General features: G+C 34.4%; 1 protein-coding gene and 1 long non-coding RNA gene across 2 annotated transcripts; both read left to right on the top strand.

Annotated features, from left to right (window-relative positions):
* The first annotated feature begins 5,432 nt into the window (after nt 1–5,432).
* On the top strand, nt 5,433–7,442 carry LOC142168393 (uncharacterized). Its single transcript, XR_012698259.1, has 2 exons — nt 5,433–5,688; nt 7,150–7,442. It is a non-coding gene; the product is annotated as an uncharacterized LOC142168393 (long non-coding RNA).
* Nucleotides 7,443–18,305: 10,863 nt separating this feature from the next.
* LOC107771953 (2-oxoisovalerate dehydrogenase subunit alpha 2, mitochondrial-like) lies at nt 18,306–24,364 on the top strand. Its single transcript, XM_016591425.2, has 9 exons — nt 18,306–18,670; nt 21,172–21,306; nt 21,403–21,585; nt 22,242–22,399; nt 22,507–22,606; nt 22,823–22,934; nt 23,216–23,355; nt 23,531–23,716; nt 24,027–24,364. The coding sequence occupies exons 1-9, from the start codon at nt 18,443–18,445 to the stop codon at nt 24,192–24,194; spliced, it is 1,410 nt and encodes a 469-aa protein (XP_016446911.1). The 5' UTR covers nt 18,306–18,442; the 3' UTR covers nt 24,195–24,364.
* The last annotated feature ends 25 nt before the right edge of the window (nt 24,365–24,389 follow it).

Genomic DNA, 24,389 nt, shown 5'->3' on the forward strand with positions numbered 1-24,389 from the left:
ATGACGAGAAAATAAAAAACTGGTGGGAGAGGTCAGCAAAATCAGGGAAATAATCTAACACACAGTGTAGGCAGTAAGGGAATTCCTCAATCTGCAGATGCGAAGAAAACGAGAAGTATAAATGTTCTCCAAGGGATTAAACCATTGGAGCTAAGTCGAAGCCCTAATCCACAAAATCAGCGGGTCACCCCACTTAGGCCGGAACAGAGTGCACCGACGAGCTCAGGATCAGCGTCGTGGGCTAACATGGTTGAAGATGAAGCAAAGGAAGGGTTCAACAATGGCCAGGTGAGTAATATTGGGAATAGCCCTAAATCGTGGAGCAAAGTGGTAGGTACTCCCCTAGTAACTGAGGGGTTGGAGCTTAATAAACTAGATACTATGAATATAAATGTCTATACAACAGAGGATGATATCAAGGAGAAGGTAGAGTACTGGACATCGGCGGTGGTATGCTATGTGTTGGGCTTGAATCCACCCTAACCAGCAATGGATAGCTACTTTAGGCGTAAATGGAGAGGATTGGGAGTAGATAAAGTTGCACAAATTAATAGAGGGGTATTCCTTCTAAGGTTTCACAGCAAGGAGAATCAAACGAAAGCAGTAGAAGAGGGAATTCAAATGTTAGATAGGAAATCAGTAATTTTGAAGCCTTGGAAAGTAGATATGGAAATGCCAAAGGAACAGATGGAGAAGATGCCAGTATGGATCAGATTAGTCGGTCTGGATATCAAATATTAGAAAATAAATGCTCTCACAAAGATTGTAGGAATAATAGGGAAGTAATTGAAAACTGATAGAGCCACCGCGCAGAAGGAGAGACTAGCTTATACAAGGGTGCTGGTAGAAGTGACTATTAACCAAGCATATCCTTCCACTATTATGTTCGAAAATGAAGTAGGGAAGATAATAGAGCAGGATGTGCAATTTGAATGGAAGCCAGTATTATGCAGCAAATGCAAGAATTATGGGCATGAAGTAACTGAATTCAGGAAACAACTAAGGGAAGTAAGTAATAAGGAGGAGAAAAAGGCAGCTCAGGAAGACAAATGAGGTGAACAGAATAACAAAGGGAAAGGCAAAATGGTGGAACAAGAGACTAACCAGAATAATGGGGAAGGAGTACAAGCAGGGCAAATGTAAATGAACAAAGGGACTGAAAATAATGGACTCAAGGTAGGAAAATATGTTAAGAAAAGGGTACATACTCAGGAGATGTCAATTGAAACAGGAAATATTTTTGCAACCCTGGGAATGCAGAACAGAAGCTGCAACAGGGCAAGGAAAACAATGTATAAGTGGTTCAAAAAGAGGAAAGGATGGGGGTATCCCCCTCCTAATGGATAGAATAGGATTTTGGAATACCAGGGGACTAAGTGGGTGTTTGGACATAAGAATTGTAAAATTCCAAAATAGGGAAAAAATAATTTTCAAGTCAAAATGGTATTTGAAATTTAGAGTTGTGTTTGGACATGAATATAATTTTGGGTTGTTTTTGAAGTTTTGTGAATGATTTGAGTGAAAATTTTGAAAAACGATTTTTTGGAGTTTTTCAAATTTTCGAAAATTTTCAAAATGCATCTTCAAGTGAAAATTAGAAATTTTATGAACAAACGTAGATTTCGAAAAAAGTGAATTATTTTTGTAAAAAATAAAAAAAATTTCTTATGCCCAAACGAGCTCTAAATAGACCAGAAAAGCAAAAAAAAAAGTGCAGTTTTCATGCACAATGCTAAGGTAGGTCTATTTGGTCTCCTGAAAACTAAGGTTAAGAGAGCTATAGCTCAGCATGTTGCTCTTAACCTATGTAATGGTTGTTCATTTACTACTAATTTGACACAACATACTGGGGGAAGGATTTGGTTATTGTGGAAGCCTTCAATATATGGGGTGGGTATCAAAAAAGTACAGATCAATTAATGCATTGTGAGGTGCTGTATATGGGGATAGGAAGGAGGTTCTGGGTTACCATAGCCTATGCCTATAATTATATGGGGACATGAAGGAGGTTCTGGGTTACCATAGCCTATGCCTATAATGACATGGCACTCAGAAGACCATTGTGGCAAGATATTAAACAAGTATATGACAAAATGAATGGCCCATGGGCAGTGATGGGTGACTTTAACTATGTACTCAATATGGATGAGAGAATAGGGAGCCCAATTACACTAGCAGAAATAAAAAATTTCAGAAAATGTGTGGGCTCATGAAATCCCGAGAGATATTATTGACTTACTTCATTGCATCCATTTATACATGTATACTGACCCATGATCAGATGGCGTTATATACGCGTATAGTATATGTATATGGGGTCTAGGAAAAGGTTATGGCGTTATATACGTACCACCACCTGATCAGCTAGTATACATTTATGATTTCGCCCACAGAGGCTGAGATGATATGATGGGATGCCCTTAGAGGCTTGATGATGTTATGCACGTATATACCTATGCATGATATGATATTTATACACATATGCATGACATTATAAATGCTTCATGATTCACAGATCTATTCAGGCTTACAGGTTGAGTCATTTACTCCATGTTTCTTTCATGTATGTTATATACTAATTTTTATGCCTTACATACTCGGTACATTATTCGTACTGACGCCCCTATTGCCTGGGGGCCTGCGTTTCATGCCGCATGTGCAGGTAGACAGGCTGACGGTCCCCCATCTTAGGATCCTTTCTCAGCGAGAGTTGGTGTTCTCCATTTGATCCGGAGCTGCTATTCATTTTTGGTATGATACTTTTATATACATATGTGTATGACGGGGCCTAGTCCCATCCTCTATACAGTTGTACACTATGTTAGAGGTCTGTAGATAGTCATATATATATATATATATATATATATATATATATATATATATATATATATATATATATATATATATATATATATATATATATATATATATATATATATATATATATATATATATATATATATATATATATATATATATATATATATATATATATATATATATATATATATTGTTCATATGAATCAGTAGTTTATTTCCAGATGTTAGGCATGACCTACGATTATTTCATGTTTATATCTTAGATATATGCTTAGGGGTATTCGATAGGTAGCACTCGGGCACTCGTCACAACCCCTCGGTTTGGGTCGTGACAAAAGTGGTATCAGAGCAGTTCCATCCTAGGGTTGTCTATAGACTGTGTCTAGTAGAGTCTTGTTTATGAGTGTGTTGTACACCACACTTATAAATAGGAAGCTACAGGACATATAGGATGTTACCCTCATTTCTTATCTTAGATCGTGCGATATAAGAATTCATTTTCCTAACGATATGTTATATTTTTAGCGATGCCCAAGAAGGCTACAGCCACCCAGAAGGGCAAGTCCGTGGATAATGAGACTACAAGTCGAGCGCCACGAGTTACCAAGGCTCAGGGAGAGTCACATAGTGAGACTCCATCTCAGACTTCACATACCCTACCCTCTCCGGAGGAGATCCGAGGGGCACCATCTCTAGCGCCTGCTCCAGTACCCCTAGCTCCTCAGCCAGATGCAACAGGTCAGGAGATGATAGATGCTATTCAGCTATTGACTCGATTAGTGGCCGCACAGGCTCGACGCCAGGAAATAGGTATTGGTCATGCAGATAGGGCCATCAGTGCGAGGGTTCGTGATTTCATTAATTTGGACCCTCCGATATTCACTGGAGCAGATCCAAACGAGGACCCTCAGGCATTTATCGATAGGATGCAGAGGATTTTGACGGTAATGAAGGCCACTGCAACCGAGTCAGTTGAGATAGCTTCCTATAGACTTCGAGATGTTGCAGTTAATTGGTACGAGTCTTGAGAGTTGTCTAGAGGTGAGGATGCCCTTCCAGCAGAATGGCAGGAGTTGATAGAGGCTTTTCTTCGTCATTATTTGCTACCAGAGCTTAGACGAGCCAGAGTTAATAGGTTCTTGACCCTTTGACAAGGTAATATGAGTGATCGGGAGTACAACCTTCAGTTTGATTCTTTGGCTAGGTATGCTCTCACTATTGTAGCTAAGATGAAGGATCGAGTTCACCGGTTCGTGATGGGGTTGGAGCCGCACCTGCTTAATGACTGTATGTTGGTCTCACTTCATACACGCATTGATATTTCTTGTATTCAGGCATATGCTCAAGGTATAGAGGAGCGTAAGTAGAAGTAGATGGCCGATCGTGAGCATGATAGGGGCTAGAGTAAGAGAGCGAGATTTTTTGGTCCTTCTGGTGAGTTTCGAGGTGGTCAGAGACAACAGTACCCGAGGTATCCAGCCCAGCCATCGGCTAGTGCACCCCTTCAGTTTGCCGGTAAGGGATTTGATCGTTCCACATATTCAGGGCCCAGTCAGAGTTCCAGTGCCTCTAGTTCTTAGTATAGGGGTGAGTCAAGTCAGATGAGGCCACCCATGCAACTTGAAGGATTTGAAGTCATCAGGAGCATTCTACACCTGGAATAACAAGCATGAAGGGCATCATAGGGTATACAGCAGAATTGACAGAGTGATTGTAAATACTGAATGGATAGTAGCCCTACCTGATTCAGAAGTGCACTTTATGAGTGAAGGGCTAATTGACCATTGCCCTGCACTGATAAACTGGGAAGAGGGAAATAAGAAGCAAAAGAGAGTATTTAGATACTTTAACATGTGGAGTCAAGCACCTGATTTCAGGGAAAGAGTTGCTAATGGATGGAAAACGAAAATGTTACATCCCGTAATTTAATATTAGAATTAGTCGTATTAATCCATATGAGCTAGAAGGGATTAAGACCATTCATGAGATTATAGAGGATTTGCGACTATGTTATTGTAAGACTCCGTAAGTTTAACAACATTGATACCGTTAGATATTATGTTAATGTGGTATTTTATTTTAAGTGGAATATTTTAGTAAAAAGTTTATAAATATAATTTTGGATAGTTACCATTATTACTATTTTCAAATATGGTAAATTATACACATAATATGAGAAAGCTTATAAATGAGATTTTCCTTATTGTAAAAATAGAAGTTATTTTCTCACAAAAGAAGGTTATGTTTTTACCATTTTAAGAATTAAGCGTACGAAAATTTGTACTCTTTATACAAGATTAGCAAAATTAGAAGTTGAGAAAATATATGTATTTTTATATGGATGTTTTAATAAAATAATAGTGTATATATTTATTTTATATAGTACCACATGACCATGATAGTAGAGTACATAAAGTGTGTTAAAAATGAATAATATAAGTAATTTAAAATAATTCTTAATTATGTGAATAAATGAGTAATTAATAATTTTTAGTGGAAGATTAATTAATTAATTCAATATTTTGGATAAGCTTGCCCACCCCCAAAACGTGGCAGCCCCCTTTTAATGTAAGATGACTCTTAAGTCATTGTAGAGTAAGGTGGCATTTAGAGAATAGTTTGGTAGGGGACAACTCACTATGATACAATCACCCTCTAGTTAATTAAGGAAAATGCTTAGCTAACACATGGAACTCTCATTCCTAAGGGGGAAAGATTCAGCAACGCTAATGCTGCAATAGCAACGAAATCGATTCGAAGATTTCATACAAAGTGTACCTAATGTTATCACAACGTGAAATTTTGATTCTAAAGGGAGTTCAATGTAATCCTTCTCAAGAGCATCATATGAATTTTTTCCTACTCCAGGTATATTAAGGCTAATTCTTCTTCTTTTTTTGGCATGATCCAAGAAATGATACGTAAATGTAATGATATTTCATAAGTGGTTCTACTCTTAGCAGTTAAGGATGTCTATGTTATTCATTCCCATAAAGATAATAATTAATTGACAGAGCAATTGTTAGGAATACTATTTTGAATTTTTGTGAGAGGACTAAAAGATACTGTAGTTGAAACAATTCTATATGAAATAAAGGAAGTATTTATTTTAAAATAGATTATATGATTAAATTGTTTCCCCATCGGCTATACCATCTCATAACCCCCTTTAAAATTATTGTTTAAGTCGGAATTGAGAAAGAAGAAAAAAGTCATCATCTGAATATCCTGGTATCTACTAGCTCTCATATGGCTAACTGGATAGGTTTAAATTGTCTACTCCTAGGGTATATATAAATTTGCCATTTTATGTTAGTGGATTAAAGGATTTAGGCTTTACAACCACTAAGTATAACCTGGAATGAGCTGGTGATATAATATCTATTCAGTTGGACAAGCTTACAGATCTTTCACACCTCAAATTGGATTTAGTACTAAGCTACATCTTGTAAATTGAAATGTACTATATATGTTTTCATCGAGTTATGAATAATGTATTCTTATTTTGTATGTCGGATCTAGTATGGACCAAGCTTTTGGATTCTACTCTTTAATTGGATTTAGTTCTAAGCCACATCTTGTAATAAGGGGACACAGTATTTCTTTTAGATTCTTTTGGTAAATGTATGTCCACTTTGTAAACTTAATGTGAGTAATGAAGGTAAAATACTCTCTATACAACTGTTGTGCCTATACGGTAGGAATGAAGGTAGTAAATATAAGTTATATTCACTAATTTAATGTAATTACTTTAAAAGCATGTCTAAGTATGTATCTAATTCCCTATTGAGGTATTTGATAAAGATGTTAATGTTTATAATATAGTAATACATGCATCTTCATGCATATTCATTTACCACCATGCTACGGCCGGTCGAGAAGTCATGCATTTACCACCGAGTTATGGCCGGTTGGGCAGTTACTACCGGTTGGACAGTTATGTATCATTATTTACCGCCAGTTGGGAAGACATGAATATTCATTTACCATCGAGCTACGACCGGTCAGGCAGTCATGCATTTACCACCGAGTTACGGCCGATTGGGCAGTTATATATTTATCACCGAGCTACAACCGGTCGGGCAGTTACCACTAATCAGTTGGGCAGTCATGCATCATACGATATGGATAATAGTCTTAAAGAGAAGCATTGTATATATATGAGTATAATAAGTATGCATATACGGTGGCACTTCAGAGATTCAGGTTGACTCTTATATGTCTTTAATTAATGTTGACTTATTGTTATGTTTCAGTTCTGCCTTACATACTCAGTACACTATTCGTACTGACGTCCTTTTGTTGGGGACGCTGCATTCATACTTGCAGGTATAGATAATCAGTTTGACGAGCCCTCATAGTAGACGAGATTGGCATTCAGCGAAGGATCGGTAAGACTCCGCCTCATTCGGAGTACATCCGAGTCTATGAGTCACTGTGTCAGAGTTTTTCTATAGACTTATGGGTAGGATGGTACCCTGTCCCATTTGATGACAAATAATCCTAGAGGCTTTGTAGACAAAGGTTCATTTTGTACAGTATGTTAGAGGCCTTGATGTCCCATATGTATTCATATTTTAAGAACGATAGTTTAATGATACAGTGTTTCCCACTTATAGTTATATATTATGAGTTATGGTCATGTTGACCCATGATAGTTGTAGAAGAAAAAAATAAGTTACAGAGTAGTTCACTCGGGCTAGTACGGCACCGGGTGCCAGCCACGCCTCCCCAGGTTTGGGGCGTGACAAAGGAGAGGAATAAAGATGTATGAACTAGTAAGGAAGCTGAACAACTTAAAAAGCTCCCTCAGGAAGTTAAACAAGGAAAAAATTAGTAAAGTAGAGAGGAAAGCAGAGGAAGCCATGAAGGAATTAAAAGCATGTCAGGAGAAAATTCAGCAAGATCCAACGAATGAAGAACTACTGAAGATGGAAAGACTACTATCAGAGGACTGCAACAACTGGACAGAAGCCAGGAATCAATACTTAAGGCAAAATGCAAACTATAATGGCTAGCATAAGGAGATCAAAATACAAAAATGTTCCACAATATGCTGAAGACTAGGAGGAACATGAACAGAATATTCTTAGTTAAAGACTCTGAGGGTAAGATTGAGACATCAGCAGAGGGGATTGCAACTACATTCATTGAATTCTATAAAGATCTACTGGGAACTAGTACATCCAACACAGTAAGGGTGAATAGTTGCCTTGTTAGGGAAGGCAATATACTCAAAGATGATCATAGGAGTATGCTAGAAAGAGAATTTAAATCAGAATAAGTGAGAGAGGCATTATGGGTGATATCTGGGGATAAATCTCCAGGACCAGATGGTTATGGGAGTCAATTCTTTAAAGATAGTTGGGAATTATAAAGGCTGATGTGATTGAAGCTGTAATTGAGTTTTCAGAAATGGGAAAATGCTGAAAGTCATTAACAAGAAAGTGATCACATTAGTCCCTAAAAGCAACCAAGCTAATTCAGTTGGAGATTACAGGCCAAATGTATGTTGTAACACAATCTATAAGGTCATCTCCAAAATGCTATATAACATACTGAAAGTGGTGTTTCCCACAATAATTTCAGAGAACCAAAGTGCATTTGTAGAAGGCAGAAGTATTATTCAAAACATACTGATTTGTCAGGACCTAATAAGACTCTATAACAGGAAGAATACTACCCGGAGCTATTTAATTAAGTTGATCTCAAGAAGGCATACGACTCAATGGAATGGGGTTTTGTGGAAGAAATGCGTCATGCACTAAACTTTCCCAGAGATTCATAAAGTGGATAATGGCTTGTATCACGACTACTCAGTATAGTATTGTTATAAATGGGGAATGTATGGGTGTATTAAAGGAGAAAGGAGACTCATACAAGGAGATCCCATGTCTCTACTGATCTTTGTAATTTGCATGGAATACTTCACAAGAATAAGGGGGACGGTGTCAGAGATGCAGGGGTTTGAATATCACACCAAGTGCAGGAGCCTAAAGTTGAACCACCTATGTTTTGTAGATGATGTACTATTGTTTTGTAAAGGAACAATTCAGTCAATGGTAGTTATGCTAAGAGGGCTACTGACATTTGCAAACACATCTGGGCTAAGTACAAATGCAAGCAAGTCTAACCTTTTTTGTGCCAACATAGATACACAAAGTATAGCTGATCTGTGTGAACTTACTGGTTATCAAATGGGGAAGCTGCCATTTAGATACCTGGAGGTGCCAATTTCCCCTAGGAAGCTAACAAGTACAGAATGTGAGCTGCTGGTTGAGAAAATGACAACTAGAATAAGGAGTTGGGCATCCAGGAACTTGTCATATGCAGAGAGGGTGCATTTGGTGAACTCAGTGATGATGCATACTCAAACTTACTGGGCATCAATCTTCATACTTCTAAGGATTATACTAAAGAAGATCATAGCCATTTGTAGGAATTTCCTATGGGATGGTAAAGACAATACAAGTAGAGCACCTCTGGTAGCTTGGGATCTGATATATGGGGATCAAAGAGTGTATCACATAGAATGAGGTAGTACTGGCTAAATATATTTGGCACATTGCCCAAAAAGATGATAATATGTTGGTAAAGTGGGTCAATCATATTTATATAAAAGGACAATCGTGATGGCAATATAAGCCACCAAATGACTTTAGTTGGTACTGGAGGAAGATATGTAATATAAAGGACAAATTTAAGGCATGAGAAAGGTTGGCTTACACAAGCTGGGAAGTACTCAATCAGCAGTGGCTATGAATGGAGGAGAGGAATACAAGGGAGATGGACAAGTAGCAGATGAGTATAGAGTAAACTTAATGTACCTAAAAATAGCTTTATCTGTTGGTTGGCAATGCATAACAAACTCCTCACAAAGGAGAGACTATTCAGAATTGGAGTCAGCGAGGATGATAAATGTGTAATATGTGATCAAGCTACTGAAACAGTACAACATCTACTGTTCGAATGTCATATGTCACAATCCTGCCTAAATATCATGTTAGACTGGATGGGAATAAAAGTTAGGAAAAAAGAGATTCTTGGGTTGTGGAAGAGAATGATCATGAGGATAAAAGGAAGAATGTGTCGTACATTTGTTGCAGCTGTATTGGCAGCTATACAATATCTGGAAAGCAGAGAAAGGAAAGGAAGACAAAACAGATAAAGCAAGAAAGCAGATTAAGGTTGCAGGCAAGCTGGAAAGGAAGGCAAAACAACAGAGAAAGGACATGGATAGATGGACTATACAGACGCACAAATTAGAGACATACATACAACAAGGAGAGCTAGAGTAGGGCTGCTTATCGGGGGGATTGGGCAGTTATTTACTCTTAACGGTTTGACTTATCGGTTATCGACTTTTAAATGTATTAATCCGCTAGCCACCTGATAAGATATCGGACGGATTGGTATCGGTTTAGCTCTTATCGGGCGGTTTATCGGCCTAATTCAATCTATATTGCGTGCATTAATTGTTTGTTGACCGTTGTGACTCAAAATAAAATTCCTATACTCAGCAGACTACATTCCTGTCTATAGAATATGGCACCTAAGAAGAGAGCTAAATAGAAGAAATAGAGAGCTACATTCCAGCGTATTTTTCAGTAGAATCATCTCTGGGGATGAGCCTATTAACAACTTATAACCATCAGAAGAAATAGAAGAGAACACTGGGTATAATACATGACATCAAAATTATCTAATAGTAACTAACTGGAATAGTAAATTATAACTAAATGTCTAATAGTAAATTAGTAATAGAGAATAGAGATAGAGTACCGGAAGTGAAAGAAGGATTTATATATATATATATATATATATATATATATATATATATATATATATTCTTAACGGGTTAACGGATTATCCGTTAAGAAAATTGAATAATCCGCCCCAAACCGATAAGTCGTTAATAAAAAAAATTTAATTCGTTCCCCGTCCGTTAAACCGTTAACCCGATACTAATAAGCCATTAAGCTTCGATTTCGGTTCGATTTTCGATTTCGGTTCGGTTTTAAACACTCTAAACTAGAGCGAGGAATTACTTGTAAATAAAAGTAGAGATAAGGAATTGATATATATCATATAGAAGGGAAGTAGTTAGGGATGCTCCTTATATGGAAGTATGAGATGTAGAGAACACTACCGTTTGTATTTGGGATACCGGAGATTAATAATATTGTTTTCCTTTGACCAAAAAAAACATATATCACTGTACTTTTTGTGGCCGTTGAATTGAGATGGTAAGAAAGAGAAGATGAGAAAATCATGTGGGTTTTATTTTATATGCCAAGTGCCTTTAAAAAGTGGAGAATATAGTAAAATAAGCCCTGTTTGGTCTTCTTGTGAACATTTCATAAAATTAACATTTGAATTCTTTAAATTTTGACTATAGTAATTGATTATCCATTTATTCTTCCAGCTACCGAATCGTCAATTCCCATTTGGATTAACTCAAATTATGCTTTGCGTGATTTTCTTTTTATATACATAATTATTTAGTATTCAAAATTTACTGTAGGGCTAATTCAAATTTGCGTCTCGTAAGATTTATTATAGGTGGAAGCGCTATTTTTCAAAAAAAAATTCATACTTAAAATACAAATTTGAGACATATAATTAAGAATGTGAGAAGATCTCATCCATCACACTCCTTCATGGTTACTTTGTGTGATCTGAGCTTCTCGTCATATAGACGGAATTGTTGTATACTGAAGATTAAACCATCAAAAGTTCGAAATCAAAATATATTCCTTTATTCATTCGACCCTTTTGATTACCGTCTTTTTACCGTCAAATTGACAATTCAATTTTTTTTTAATTATTTTTTGCGATTCAGACATTTTCTCTTCACTAAGCACGTGTCGATGAAGACAGGAGTTAAAATTTAATTATATTAAAATAAAAGTAAAATAAGATCTAATTTTCCATTAACATGTGATCATTTCAGAGTACACCACATTGAATAATTAATTTAAAGACGATTCGTGTATTTTATTCTGCTTGTTAATTAGTTTGTGTGATCTCTTTCTGAAATAGCAAGAACATAAGTATTTTCTTATCGAAAAGGATAATATTTGCTCATGTACTATCAAAAATAAATCATGTTTACCCTCTTTTTACTCACCTTTTTAAGATTTCATTCCTGCCGTTAAACTTTAGACTTATAATTGCCCTCCACCCATTAAAAGGTTTCATCCGACACCCATTATATCTTTTTTTATTGTTAATCAGGAAAGTTGTTACTCTTAAACCAAAAGAAAAAATATATCGGATTTTGTTGGGATATAATATTAACCATGCGGTTTATATATAGTATTATGTTTTATTTTTTATGGAACAATTTTTTTATTTGATTTATTCAATTCAATAACGTATTATTTTAAAGATCATTTATTACATGTTATGTAGTAGACAATTTAGTGTATGGAGTCTTGGCTCATGCACATAAGATTAAATTATCGGTTCTCATAATTAATAAACTATGTTCACAATCGAAGATATTGTTGGACAAAATAACTTGATGATTGTAGCACAAGATTAAAGTATAATTTATCTTGATTATGGGAGTGGTTTTGCTCCAACTTCTTGTGCTAGTATACTTAGTGTATATTGAACAGACCGAGTAGAGAAAAGATATTTTGTACTGAATATATATAAAATATTTTCTCTGATTCATTAAATGAGCTTTTACTCCTAATCTTGATATCGTTATTATGATCAATGTGATTTGTTTATTATTTTAATTTATCACAAGGTACAACTCTATTCAGAATTAGTGTATGCCTAATGGATTGGACAATAACAAATAGCATTTATGAAATAATAATTAGTTGATAGAATCCATGACTCGATTTTGAATTTGATGATACCCCTTTATGTAAGCTTATAAGTTTTCATGTGAAAACTCAGACGGTAGATTTTGTATCCATCACATGAAATAGTTTAAGCGAAATTATAAAGGATTTAATTAGTTGATTAAGTTATATTGTCAGTGGTTTAGTTTAATTAACTGCTATTTGTAATCTTAACATGGAGAGTTAAATAAGTGTTAGTAAATTTTCGAAATTCATATTGAGAAATTCAATTGCAGTTTTTAGTGGAATAAACTGCAATTAATTATAGTAGGATTTAATTCTTCAGATTTTTCGGATTAATACTATAATTAGTAGCCTCTTATTGTTTTTGTGGTCCCTGCTATACCTAGTAAAAATCTGAACAGACTTGAGTAAAAAGTGGCTTGGGAGAAAAGTCATCCTTTTGAGTTAGAGTAGGATTCTACTTGCACTAGCAGAATCCTACACGTTTTTAGCCCCTTTTTGGTTGAATTTCGGGTCTACATAAGGAAGACGTTTTTCACCCAATAACTCACTCTTTAGAGTTGTATTGTTTTGCCCACTCAAATAATTTCGTCCAAGGTCTTACAAGGAGCATAACACAAGACTGAAGCCCTAGATTCTTTCTTTGTGGAGGACCTGTGCAACGTTTTCAAGAGGTTAGTGTTTCTAATTTCCGAATTATATCATTATCTAGTTTATATGTTTGTGATACCTGCTTTGTATGCTTGATTCCGTTACACATGTTTTAACAGATTTACTATTGTATATTGCTAAACAATATACATTTATTTTCGTTACACTTTCCAATTAAATACACTCTTCCTGTTAATAAAGTGCCGGCCAGCCTTAAAGATTGTCCACTGTTACCCCCTGGCCCCTCAAATAAATTATCCTGTAACTAAATTAAACGATCTCGTGAACAAATTAATAGGCCGGTTAATTTAGATACATAACTTAAAAGCCAAATATATAAGCAATCCTAAACTTGTCCGATTTTCCTATTAGACATTACAACCTTAACAAATATGCACGTAGTAACACACAAAATGACAATCAATCCAAAAAATATAGTGGGCTAACTCACACACGGATGTTGTAGTGGAGGGACGAATGAAAAGATCATATGTGGCATTTGCACTGAAAATAATTTCATAAGATTTCAAATGATGCGTTTTTTTTTTTATTTGGTTACTCTTTCAGTGGTATCAATAATCAAATATACTATGAAGAAAGTGATAAATCCCTAGTCTCTCAAAAGTAAGGGGAGAATTTCATAAAAGTACAACTGAACAAAATACATTTCAACCGCTTAAGCCCAAAACAATATCTTCATCGGATGGCCCAATAAATGTTAACAAATAAGTTCTTTTTCTAGCAATATGATATCATTCACATGGTATGGCAATTTTTTTTTACACCTTTTCCCTCCCTCCCTCCCCCCACATCTCCCGAATTCCCCCCACAAAACTTTTGTCCATGTCTTTGTTTCTTTTTCTTCCCCAACTTAAATACCAACAAATTATGTATTAAAAAAAAATATTTCTCCTATTTTCTCTTTTTCTTATGGCAAAACATGATTTTTCAATAAAATATTTCAATCTTCTAGTACTCTTTTAAGTGGTGAATCATTTGGGTTTTCACATATCAAAATTGTCAGTCAAATTTTAGATTAAAAGTGAAACTTTATGTGCAATTGCTGAAGCAATCCAACAAGATAAACGAAAAATCAAAACTTGGTAAAAGAATTGTAGAATCCCTCTAGCGCATATAAAAACTTTTTCATATTGCCCATAACAAAAAAGAAAAAGAAGAGAAGAAAGTGTCAAACTTCCATGGAGGCCTCTTATGCACTCACATTGTATCTAGATCCTTGTAAACTAAAAAATATATAATTATACAGCATTATACATAAATATACACAGTTATACACAAGTATACAACACTATATGATTATATATAAACACTAGTTATACAATATTTTCACTAGAAAACACATTAAGTCCAACACTACAATAACTGTAAACAATATAAACTTGTATTATCAAAAAATAATGTATAAGAGGTATTTATACATTCATATACATAATTATACAGTGTTGATACAAACTGCTACATGGTTATGATTTTTTATCCCAACTTCGAGTTGTAGCAGCAGGTATTACAACTTTATGCGACCGATTCCGAATTTAATACCCAGACAAGCTAAGATACATCCAGTTTCAGATCCGAGACTTCAAGGTTGTAACAATACTGATCCGAATTTCAAACTTCAAAATCTTCCAAAATTAGTAGTTATTTGTCGGCGCAAATCAAGTTTGAGAGCTAAAGATTTCAGATATGCATGGGTTCTCGGCGCAAACTGATGGCTGTTGACTATACCTACCAACATCTACTAGTTATTATAGTTTCCTAAAGAAAAAGGAAAAAGAAAGTAGTACCTGGCGGATCTTTGACTGCAGATATATTTGGATCGTGAAACTAAACTATACTTTTAAAGCAAAAGGTAAGGACAGAATACGATTACAAGTAATTGCCACGACCTTCTTCTTATCTATCTTGAATGATTTTATTTTTCCGAACATCCATGTGGATGTTGAATATATTATTTAGTAGTAGTGCTGCCCTTATTCCGTTTGTATTTCATTTTGATCCCTAAAGAAAGGATTTACGATGGCTTTACCCCTACTAATATTTCCTTTGACACTTAACTTCAATAACCAAAGTGAGAATGATAAAGTTTCTAAAATGACCTTGTTTGCAATAAATTTTTAAAGTATGGAAAATAAACAGCAATAACAAAAAAAAATGAGGAAAAGTAATTTTATTAATCAATCGTGAGTCTTTGTGAGTTTGTTTGTTTTCTTGATTCTTCTCTCTAATTGTTCTCCGTGATTTGAGAGTTTAAGCAGCGTACTTCTCAAACGTAAGATAATGTGGACTTCCTTGGGATATATTTGATCTCCGTGAAAAGGAAGAACATTTCTTGCTCACTTTGGTAGCTTTGAAAAAGACAACACTTGATGTCTTTGATCCATTTATGCATAGTCTATGTATTTATGAAATTTCGAAATAACTTCTTTATGAATATCCCAATAGTTTATGAAATTTTTGAGATGCTTCCAAATGGAATATGTGTGACCCCATTTATATGTGTAGCTAGAGTTTAGGGTAAGTTAGCCATCAAGCATTAATCCCAATGGTATAAACAACATAAATATGGGAATTTTTATCTATCTATATCCTATTACAAACTTATTTACCCTTCCTAAAGGGTTATCACTTAATTATATTAACATATATAATTTACTATTTATATATAAAATAATATATTAGACTCCAATCTTATTTATTTTATCTCACTTTTCTTCCTCCCCATTCCACCCAAGTGAAAATAAACAATATATTTTCGTCCAAAAATTGATCGTTACATGTGCCAAGAAACTTTTCCCTCCACCAAGTCCTAAAAGGTGTAAAAGCCAAGTGAAAAGTGCTATGCAATTGAATATGGCAGCTAGGAAATCTTAGTACCTACGAATGAAATTTTTGGCATTTATTATCTTAAAGAATGTAGTGCTGAATTTGGATTAGAAATGTTCTACGTTCTCCAATTCATACACAGAGAACAAAGATGGGCAGGAGAGCGTGTACCATGGTTAATTAAATTTTTTTTTTTGCCGTCATTAAAAAGTTTTGAAACTTTAAATTCAAAACTTAAATTTTGGGGAATTATTATTTGTTTGGAATGAGTGTTGTTATAAATGATTAAAAATATCCTTTGGAGTTTATATCTCAATTTTGAGAGAATTTAGTGAAGATTCGAAGTGGTTTTGGTTAGAATTTCATAGTGAAACTCGAAGAAGAAAAAAACATAAATAAATTGTATATATTTTGTATGTCGGGTGTAGAAATGGTATACAAAATATTAACTAACATAATTGTATACAAGTTGCATATAAATTGTATGTAAATTGTAATGTTTTACTAGATTCTGCACACAAAAAAATTGTGTTTAGTTGTAGGAAAATTGTAGTTTTTTATCGAATTTTGTATATAATTTGTAAAAAAAAATTAGTTACTTTGTATAAATAAGAAAACTTAGATAAATAAGTTCAAAATTTCGTACACATACGAAAAAATCCCAAGAGTAATTCATTGATAGAAAACATCCTTCTACTAAGTAATATTTAAATATATTGCTTTTCAACGTGAAAATGTAACTAAAAGAGACACATCTAATCTCACATATATAACGCTTCATTTGACCTATGCGAAAATCAGAACAATGAGCTTAAAATTATGAATACTCTATTATTCTCTCATATATGTTACTCATCAATTCTTTGCGCTACTGCAAGAAAATACTCTTCCAATTTTATTAGGTAAAACTTAAAATTGACGATGATCATTTCCAATTTTATGCAAGAACTGACTTATCTAATTGACAAACTTAAAGAGACTAGTTTGGTCAGTTTCTCGTATATATGAGAAACATTTTTGCTTTCAATAATATAATACCTAAAGGCAAAAATTTATCTGCACTCATCGTTTACGTCAACTTATACTATTTATCTGCGCCCGTCGTTTACAGGTTATTGAGAGCACTTGCTGGAGATTTCTATGGACAATAGGGATAGAGATGACTATTGCTTGGAACTTACCAAAAAACACTATAAGTGCGTAAATTGAGAAATTATCGTCTATGCCCATTTATAAGTAGTTTATTATAAAAATTAATCAATTCATAAAATAATATCATACAATATTAGCCAATTAGCTATTTGTAAGAAAAAAATTTAAGTTTTTATTTTCTTTTGAGTGGATGTTATTAGAATAGATTGGGTACAAGTTTGAATCTCAGTTTTGGGATAATTTGATGGAGTTTTGATGTTGTTTGAATTGAAAATTCGAAATAGAAGATGAACATGAAAATAATGGTATGTGTATCACACTGTGTATCATTTGTGTATCACATATATATCATATTTGTATCAAATATGTATCACATGTATATCCATGTATACCTCTGTGTGTGATACGAATTTTTTGAATTCGATTTAACTACGAATTTTGATCAATACAAATCACCTCCAATCTACCTCAAATTTTATATATTGACTAATCTATATATTTTTAATGAGTTTCAACCATACCTATTGAAAATGATCCTTTTTGCTTAAATTTTTGGAATCTTGTAGTATATATATTTTTTGTATTTTATCTCCTTGTTTGTTACCTCATTAATGAAATTTTCTTTGCGTCTTGCATTTAATGTTGTTGATCACGCTTAAAAATATGAAAGGAAATATTTGCATGTGATTCTTGGAGAGAAAGAATCTTATTTATTTAGGTTTTTAATTGTTATATGTACTTGGCTAGTTTTGGTAAGTGTATCTAGAGGTTTTGTGAGTTAGAACTTATTTGGAACATTGACGTAAGATTCCCTAAATTTTTACCATAACAAAATATATCAATTTTAATCATCGCAAGCCCAACTGGGTTAAATTATCATAATAAATACTAAGGAGGCAAAATTTAGTATCTTTCAAATTCCAATGGTGCAAAGTAAAATGGAGTCAAATATTGATCTTGTCATCTTATAAATCATCATATATTTTTTATAAATAATAAAAGTTCCAATTTCCATATGGAATCTCACTGACGATGACGCCTAAACCTCGGTTTTGACCTCTTCGTCTCTCCTCCTCAATTCCAACACTCCATTAAAGCTTCTCTCTCTCTCTCCCTCTCTCTCTCACACACACACACAAAGAGACACTACAATGGCTCTGTTCTTCTCAAAATCAAGAAAGTTGATCTGTTTGAAACCCAAGATGGGTTTTTTGGGTTCACATTCTGTTCATTATCATCATACACTTACATCGCCAAATCTGAGAAACCCATTAGGAATTCTTGGTTACGGTTCTGCACACTTCGCGTCTCGCCGTTTCGAATCAACCAAAGCTGAAACACAGCTGAATCACATGCAGAACATTGACAATAATTCCCAGGTATATACTTCTAATATATGTTTACTTCTTTTCCGCTCTTATTTTATCCTAATGTACATATCTGACTTGCTTAAAGTTTCTTCCTTTCAACTTTGATTAATCATCCTTTGAATATTCTCTATTCTTATTTACAATTACAATACTTAATTATTGTCTTTCAGAAATTCTTTTTTATAATAGGTGACAATGGGACTCGAATCACTCTCTCTCTATATATATATATATATTGATGTCTATTTGGATACCATTTAAAGTTACATGACCATTTTATCTAAATTCTATTAGAGAAAATATATCTTTTATTAATTTAATAATTGTCTTCAACTCATGTTTGTCGTTAGCTTGATGCTACCTTGTTTGGGATATATCTTCTTGTTCTTATCTTTTTGTATGTGCCGTGTCGTGCGAGAATGGGAGATAACTTAAAATTGTGGCTGCTAGAGCTTCATTAGACACCCATTTTGTTGTTTCTCCTAATAGCAACAGTATAAGGTTTGTTCAGAATCATATGAACTACTCCCTCCTTTGTAGTTATGTATCTTACTTTCCTTCTTAAAAAGAATATAATTTTTTATATTTAGCAAATTTTTTAACTCCAACAACTCATATGACATGACAAGATTCAATGATATTTTGATACATTATAATATCTTTAATTTAAAATCAGAAAATTCAAAAGTTTTTCTTATTTTTCTTAAATTTCGGGTGCAGTCAAACTAAAACACATGAAATAAAACCTAGGGAGTAATTAATATTGGTTCATTTAGGTGCTGAGTTGGCTTATCTTGTAAAAAGAACGAGAAAATTTAAGGACTGTTTTGGAATATTTTTTTATCTGCAAATAGTTTTCTGGAAAGTAACTGTTGCACCTAACCTCAAGAAAATGGAAAAACGTGGTTGGGTGCACCGTGCACGTCTCTTTTTGAATAAGAGATAAATAGTAGTGTCCTTCACATTTAGCTCATTAAAGAATGATTAATTTCACAACAATAATAAAGTCATAAAAAATTTTATCTCATTAAAGTAATTTAAGTTTATCTATTATATTAGTAAAATTGTAAAACTAGTTTTCTTTATATTAAAGTAACTGAATTTTGCTCATTATAACATTAAAGTCAATAATAAATATTACCCCACTATAACAACAAAACCTACCCACTAAGGTGTCTTTAATATTATGGTGGATAAATTTTTATGACTTTACTATTATATATTGGATAAAGTTTTGTAACTTTAATGAGAAATTGTGACTTTGATATTATAGTGGAAAATGTCCTGTTACTTTAATGTGAGAAAAAAATAATTATGTAACTTTACCATTATAATCAATAAAGATTAATGACTATACGTGAAATTAACCTCATACAATAACGCTACTTTCTTCTTCTGAACATGACACTTCTTGACTAGCCAACACTCGGCTCCATACAACATAGCCGGTCTAATTATCACGCTGTAGAACTTGCCCTTGAGACTTGGCGGTACATTTCTCCAAGAGGATGAGTAACATACTCGTCAATCTCCCCATTACCTTGTCTTACAGACCTAAGGTATTTAAAACTATCTCTCTTGGGGATGAGTTTTGTATCAAGCTTCACGTCCACTTCTGCTTCATGCTTCCCAACACTGAATTTGCACTCCAAGTATTCTGTTTTCATTCTACTTAACTTGAAACCTTTAGACTCCAGGATCTGTCTCCGGTGTAAAGAGTGGAAGAGAGTCCTACAAACCGTTTACTAGTAAAAGACTAATGATGTAGTTGGAGAGATTTTGTGCTTTATTATTCTCTAATACATGAACTTATAGACCTTAACAAGTTAACTACGTCAACTAAGATTGAATTCTAAATTAGTTGGGGTCGGCTAGATGAATTATATGAATCCATTCTGCTCCGTTTGGGTCCATTTCATTCCAATACTAAACAATTTGTCTTAAAAAATAAATAGGAGTTAGCCAAATCTAGAGCAACTAAATCTCACATGTATATGAGTCATCTATAGGTGTTAACAAGTACTTACATGCAGTGTTATTAAAGGCGAAAAGCGCAAAAAAGCTCTAACGTCTGTTAGGGCTTTAAGTGCAAAGCACAAATAAAGTGTGGGTTTTAATGAAAAAAGGTGCAAATGGAGAAAAATAACAAATATGTATGTGTAGTCCAAGACTAATATCTATAAGCATGAATACAAAATATATGGACAAAGAAATTGAAGAAAATTTATGATAAAATGAAATATCAATTGCTTAGTGTCTCTCTTCAGCATTACGCTCATTGACAAGGAAAAGTATGTCTTAGAGCCTTGATGACAACACTTAAGCGCCTGCTAAGCGAGGCGAAGCGCTTAACATGTTTTGAGCCTCGCTTCAGGGTTTAAGCGCGCCTTTGATAACACTGCTTACAGGAAAGGGGGAAAAAAGGATCCTTACCAGTTATTTTGTAAGCTTCATCTGCATATATCCTATTTTGAATATGAATAATCATAAAATTTCCTCTATATGTTCAGGTCCTCAATTTCCCTGGAGGCAAGGTCAAATTCACCTCACATTTGAACTTTATTCCTGAAACAAGGGAGGAGAGAGTATACTGCTACAGGGTCCTTGACGACGATGGTTATCCCATGACTAGCAATTTCGTACAGGTAATCTAAATATATATTTAAGCAAGCTTAAACTTTGCAATCAAGATTCAACAGAGGAATGTTTATATCTTATCGTTTGGCATTCATGTTGGTCAGATTGACAGGGAAGTTGCATTGAAAATGTATACTGATATGGTCACACTTCAAACAATGGATACAATCTTTTACGAAGCACAAAGACAAGGAAGAATATCTTTCTATGTAACCACACTTGGAGAAGAAGCTATCAACATTGCATCAGCTGCAGCACTTAGGATGGATGATTTCATCTTTCCACAGGTTAGTTGTCGAGCAGACAAACTTACATATAGCATGCAAAAGTTACATTTCATTTAACTAAAGATGTAAAAATTCGGATAACAAATATATGAAGTGTTGATTATACATTTCGTGCACCATATCCAATTGAGTTTCTTTGAATGACTTGAATCTAGGTTGAATTTTCATTTATTAGCATTCTAGCTCTCTTTCTTTCTTCTGGTACAAATCCTCAAATTTCTTTTCTCCAACATTAGTAGAAGTTTGTGCAAAGCAATAGGGATTCTGCTTACCGTATTAGTCAAGATCTTTACTTTCAGCCTAAAGGTGGTTTGCAAAATTCTAAACAAATTGGATAGATGTAACTTTTTCCCTTTGGGTCACCTGTTGAGATAGGCGTCGTTGACCAATAAACTCGACTTACTTTTCATTCACCGGGCGCATTTTGGAAGACATCTTTATTTGGTGACTTTCATATGTTGAACTTCAAATCTTCTCAAAAGAATGCCAAACTGATTTGAGATTGATTTTTATTGACTTTATGTGCTAAATAGCTTTTGTTACATCAATTTTGGATGATCATGAGATAAAATCACGTTTTAACTGATATCTTCAGATTTTCACATGTCCAATGATTTGACCAGTAATGTCAAGGATTTTCTTTTTTGTCATTGTAGTATAGGGAGCCTGGAGTTCTATTATGGAGAGGGTTTACTATTCAAGAATTTGCCAATCAGTTGTTTGGAAACAAAGGCGATTATGGAAAAGGAAGGCAGATGCCTATCCATTATGGATCTAATAAGCACAATTATATTACAGTTGCATCAACAGTAGCGTAAGATACTCATGCTTTGGTACTGATACTCTGAGATTTTCAAACATCTTTACTGTGATCCGTATGATGTAAATAATTGATGAAGAGTAGTGGTGATTTTGCTTCAGTACTCAGCTTCCACATGCTGTTGGTGCTGCCTACTCTCTGAAGATGGACGCGAAAGATGCATGTACAATTGTATATTTTGGAGATGGAGGCTCTAGTACGGTAAATGTTTCAAGTAACTTGTGGAAATCTGCACTACTGTCATAATGGTTGATTTTCAACAGTATATTCATCAACCTAGGATCCTCAGGGGCTAGGAATAACCTTAATAATCTAGCCAATATCATTTGCAGTACTATGCACATACTCAGATTTTGACAGATAGTGCTAAACTTTTGTTGCTGTTCATTCCCCCTAAATTCATTGGTGTCATTTCAGGGAGATTTCCATGCTGCTCTGAACTTTGCTGCGGTCTTAGACGCGCCTGTTATCTTTTTCTGTCGGAACAATGGTTTTGCAATAAGTACGCCTGTTTGTGACCAGTTTCGAAGTAGGTGCCTCCCTTGACTTCTCAGTTATGTCTTCAAAGGTTTTTGCAAAGCCATTAAAAAGCTTCACTAATTGTAAGGGTTATTTGAAGTTACCCTATCTGCTCAAATTTGGAGCAAGGGTAGATCTGGAATAAAATGATTAATGCATTCTTGATTTTTTGAAACAACACTATTTTGGACCAAATTTGAAAAGTTAAAAGGACATATAAAATGGATTGGGTAGTATCACTATTTTGTTATTGGCTACTGACAAGGGCATCTGTTTATGGTTACTTGTTAGGTGATGGTGTTGTTACCAGAGGAGAGGCCTATGGAATTCGTAGTATCCGTGTGGACGGTAACGATGCTCTTGCTGTTTTCACCGCTGTCCATGAGGCACGAAAGATGGCTGTTAATGAACATAAACCTGTTCTTATTGAGGTAACATTAATATTATTGCGAATATAACTAGTCTTTATATAGCTAAATCCAACTAATTTGGAATTGAGGCTTAGTTGATATCGAAAATCACCTATCTTATTTGCTACGCTAGTTTTGGAAGTGTTGTTAGGTGCTTCTATTTAGAGTTTTAACAGACATTTTGATGTTTCAACAGGCCCTTACCTATAGAGCAGGACATCATTCAACCTCAGATGACTCAACCAAATATCGTCCAGCTAACGAAATCGAATGGTGGAGAAGAGAAAGAGACCCTGTAACTAGATTCAGGAAATGGATTGAAAGACGAGGCTGCTGGAGTTCTGAGGCTGAGTCTGAACTTCGCAGTAATCTCAGGAAGCAGGTAATTTCTGCTCGAAGAGAAAAACTTGAAAGACTAATTTGTTGTTGCATGTATAGCTTTCTAAAGCAGAAAATTATCAAAGTATTCTAGACACGGATCATTGGTATATGCTAGTAGAAAATATGGATAACTTTTGGTGATAGGAAAACTAAGTTCTTGTAATATTAAACTGAGACGGGCTTAAATGGAGCGACATGGACAGTAAGGATTTCTTGTAGCCGATCATGACTTTGTTGTTGTTGGGTTGCAGAAAAGAGATCAAACAGTTTTTTTTTTATTTTTTAACTCGCTTTCAAATGTTGTGCTACAGGTATTGGAAGCCATTCAAGTTGCAGAAAGAGCGGAGAAGCTTCCAATTAAGGATGTATTTACAGATGTATATGATGTTCCTCCAGCAAACCTCCAAGAACAGGAAACATTTATTCGTGAAACAATCAGAAGACATCCGCAGGATTATCCTACTGATGTTCCTATCTAGTTGAAACTGCTTGTCTATTTTCCCTTTTAAAAAGTTATTCATTTTGGTGCTAAGTTATTATATGAAAATGTCATTGATTAGATTGATAGCTAATGTAACTAGCAAAGTTGTTTTTACTCAACTTTTTCATAATGAAAATGGTTGCTCTCAAGAGGGACCAATCTATGGAAGTAGCTGCCCACCCTACCGTTTTTA

Source organism: Nicotiana tabacum, chromosome 13 (genome assembly GCF_000715075.1).
Source record: "Nicotiana tabacum cultivar K326 chromosome 13, ASM71507v2, whole genome shotgun sequence".
Taxonomy (NCBI): Eukaryota; Viridiplantae; Streptophyta; class Magnoliopsida; order Solanales; family Solanaceae; genus Nicotiana; species Nicotiana tabacum.

Excerpts from the sequence above, each read along its gene's own strand:
- LOC107771953 (XM_016591425.2), top strand. The coding sequence starts at position 18,443 with ATGGCTCTGTTCTTCTCAAAATCAAGAAAGTTGATCTGTTTGAAACCC. Across the intron at positions 18,671-21,171 it reads ACATTGACAATAATTCCCAG|GTCCTCAATTTCCCTGGAGG; the intron begins GTATATACTTCT and ends CTATATGTTCAG. Across the intron at positions 21,586-22,241 it reads ATGATTTCATCTTTCCACAG|TATAGGGAGCCTGGAGTTCT; the intron begins GTTAGTTGTCGA and ends TTGTCATTGTAG.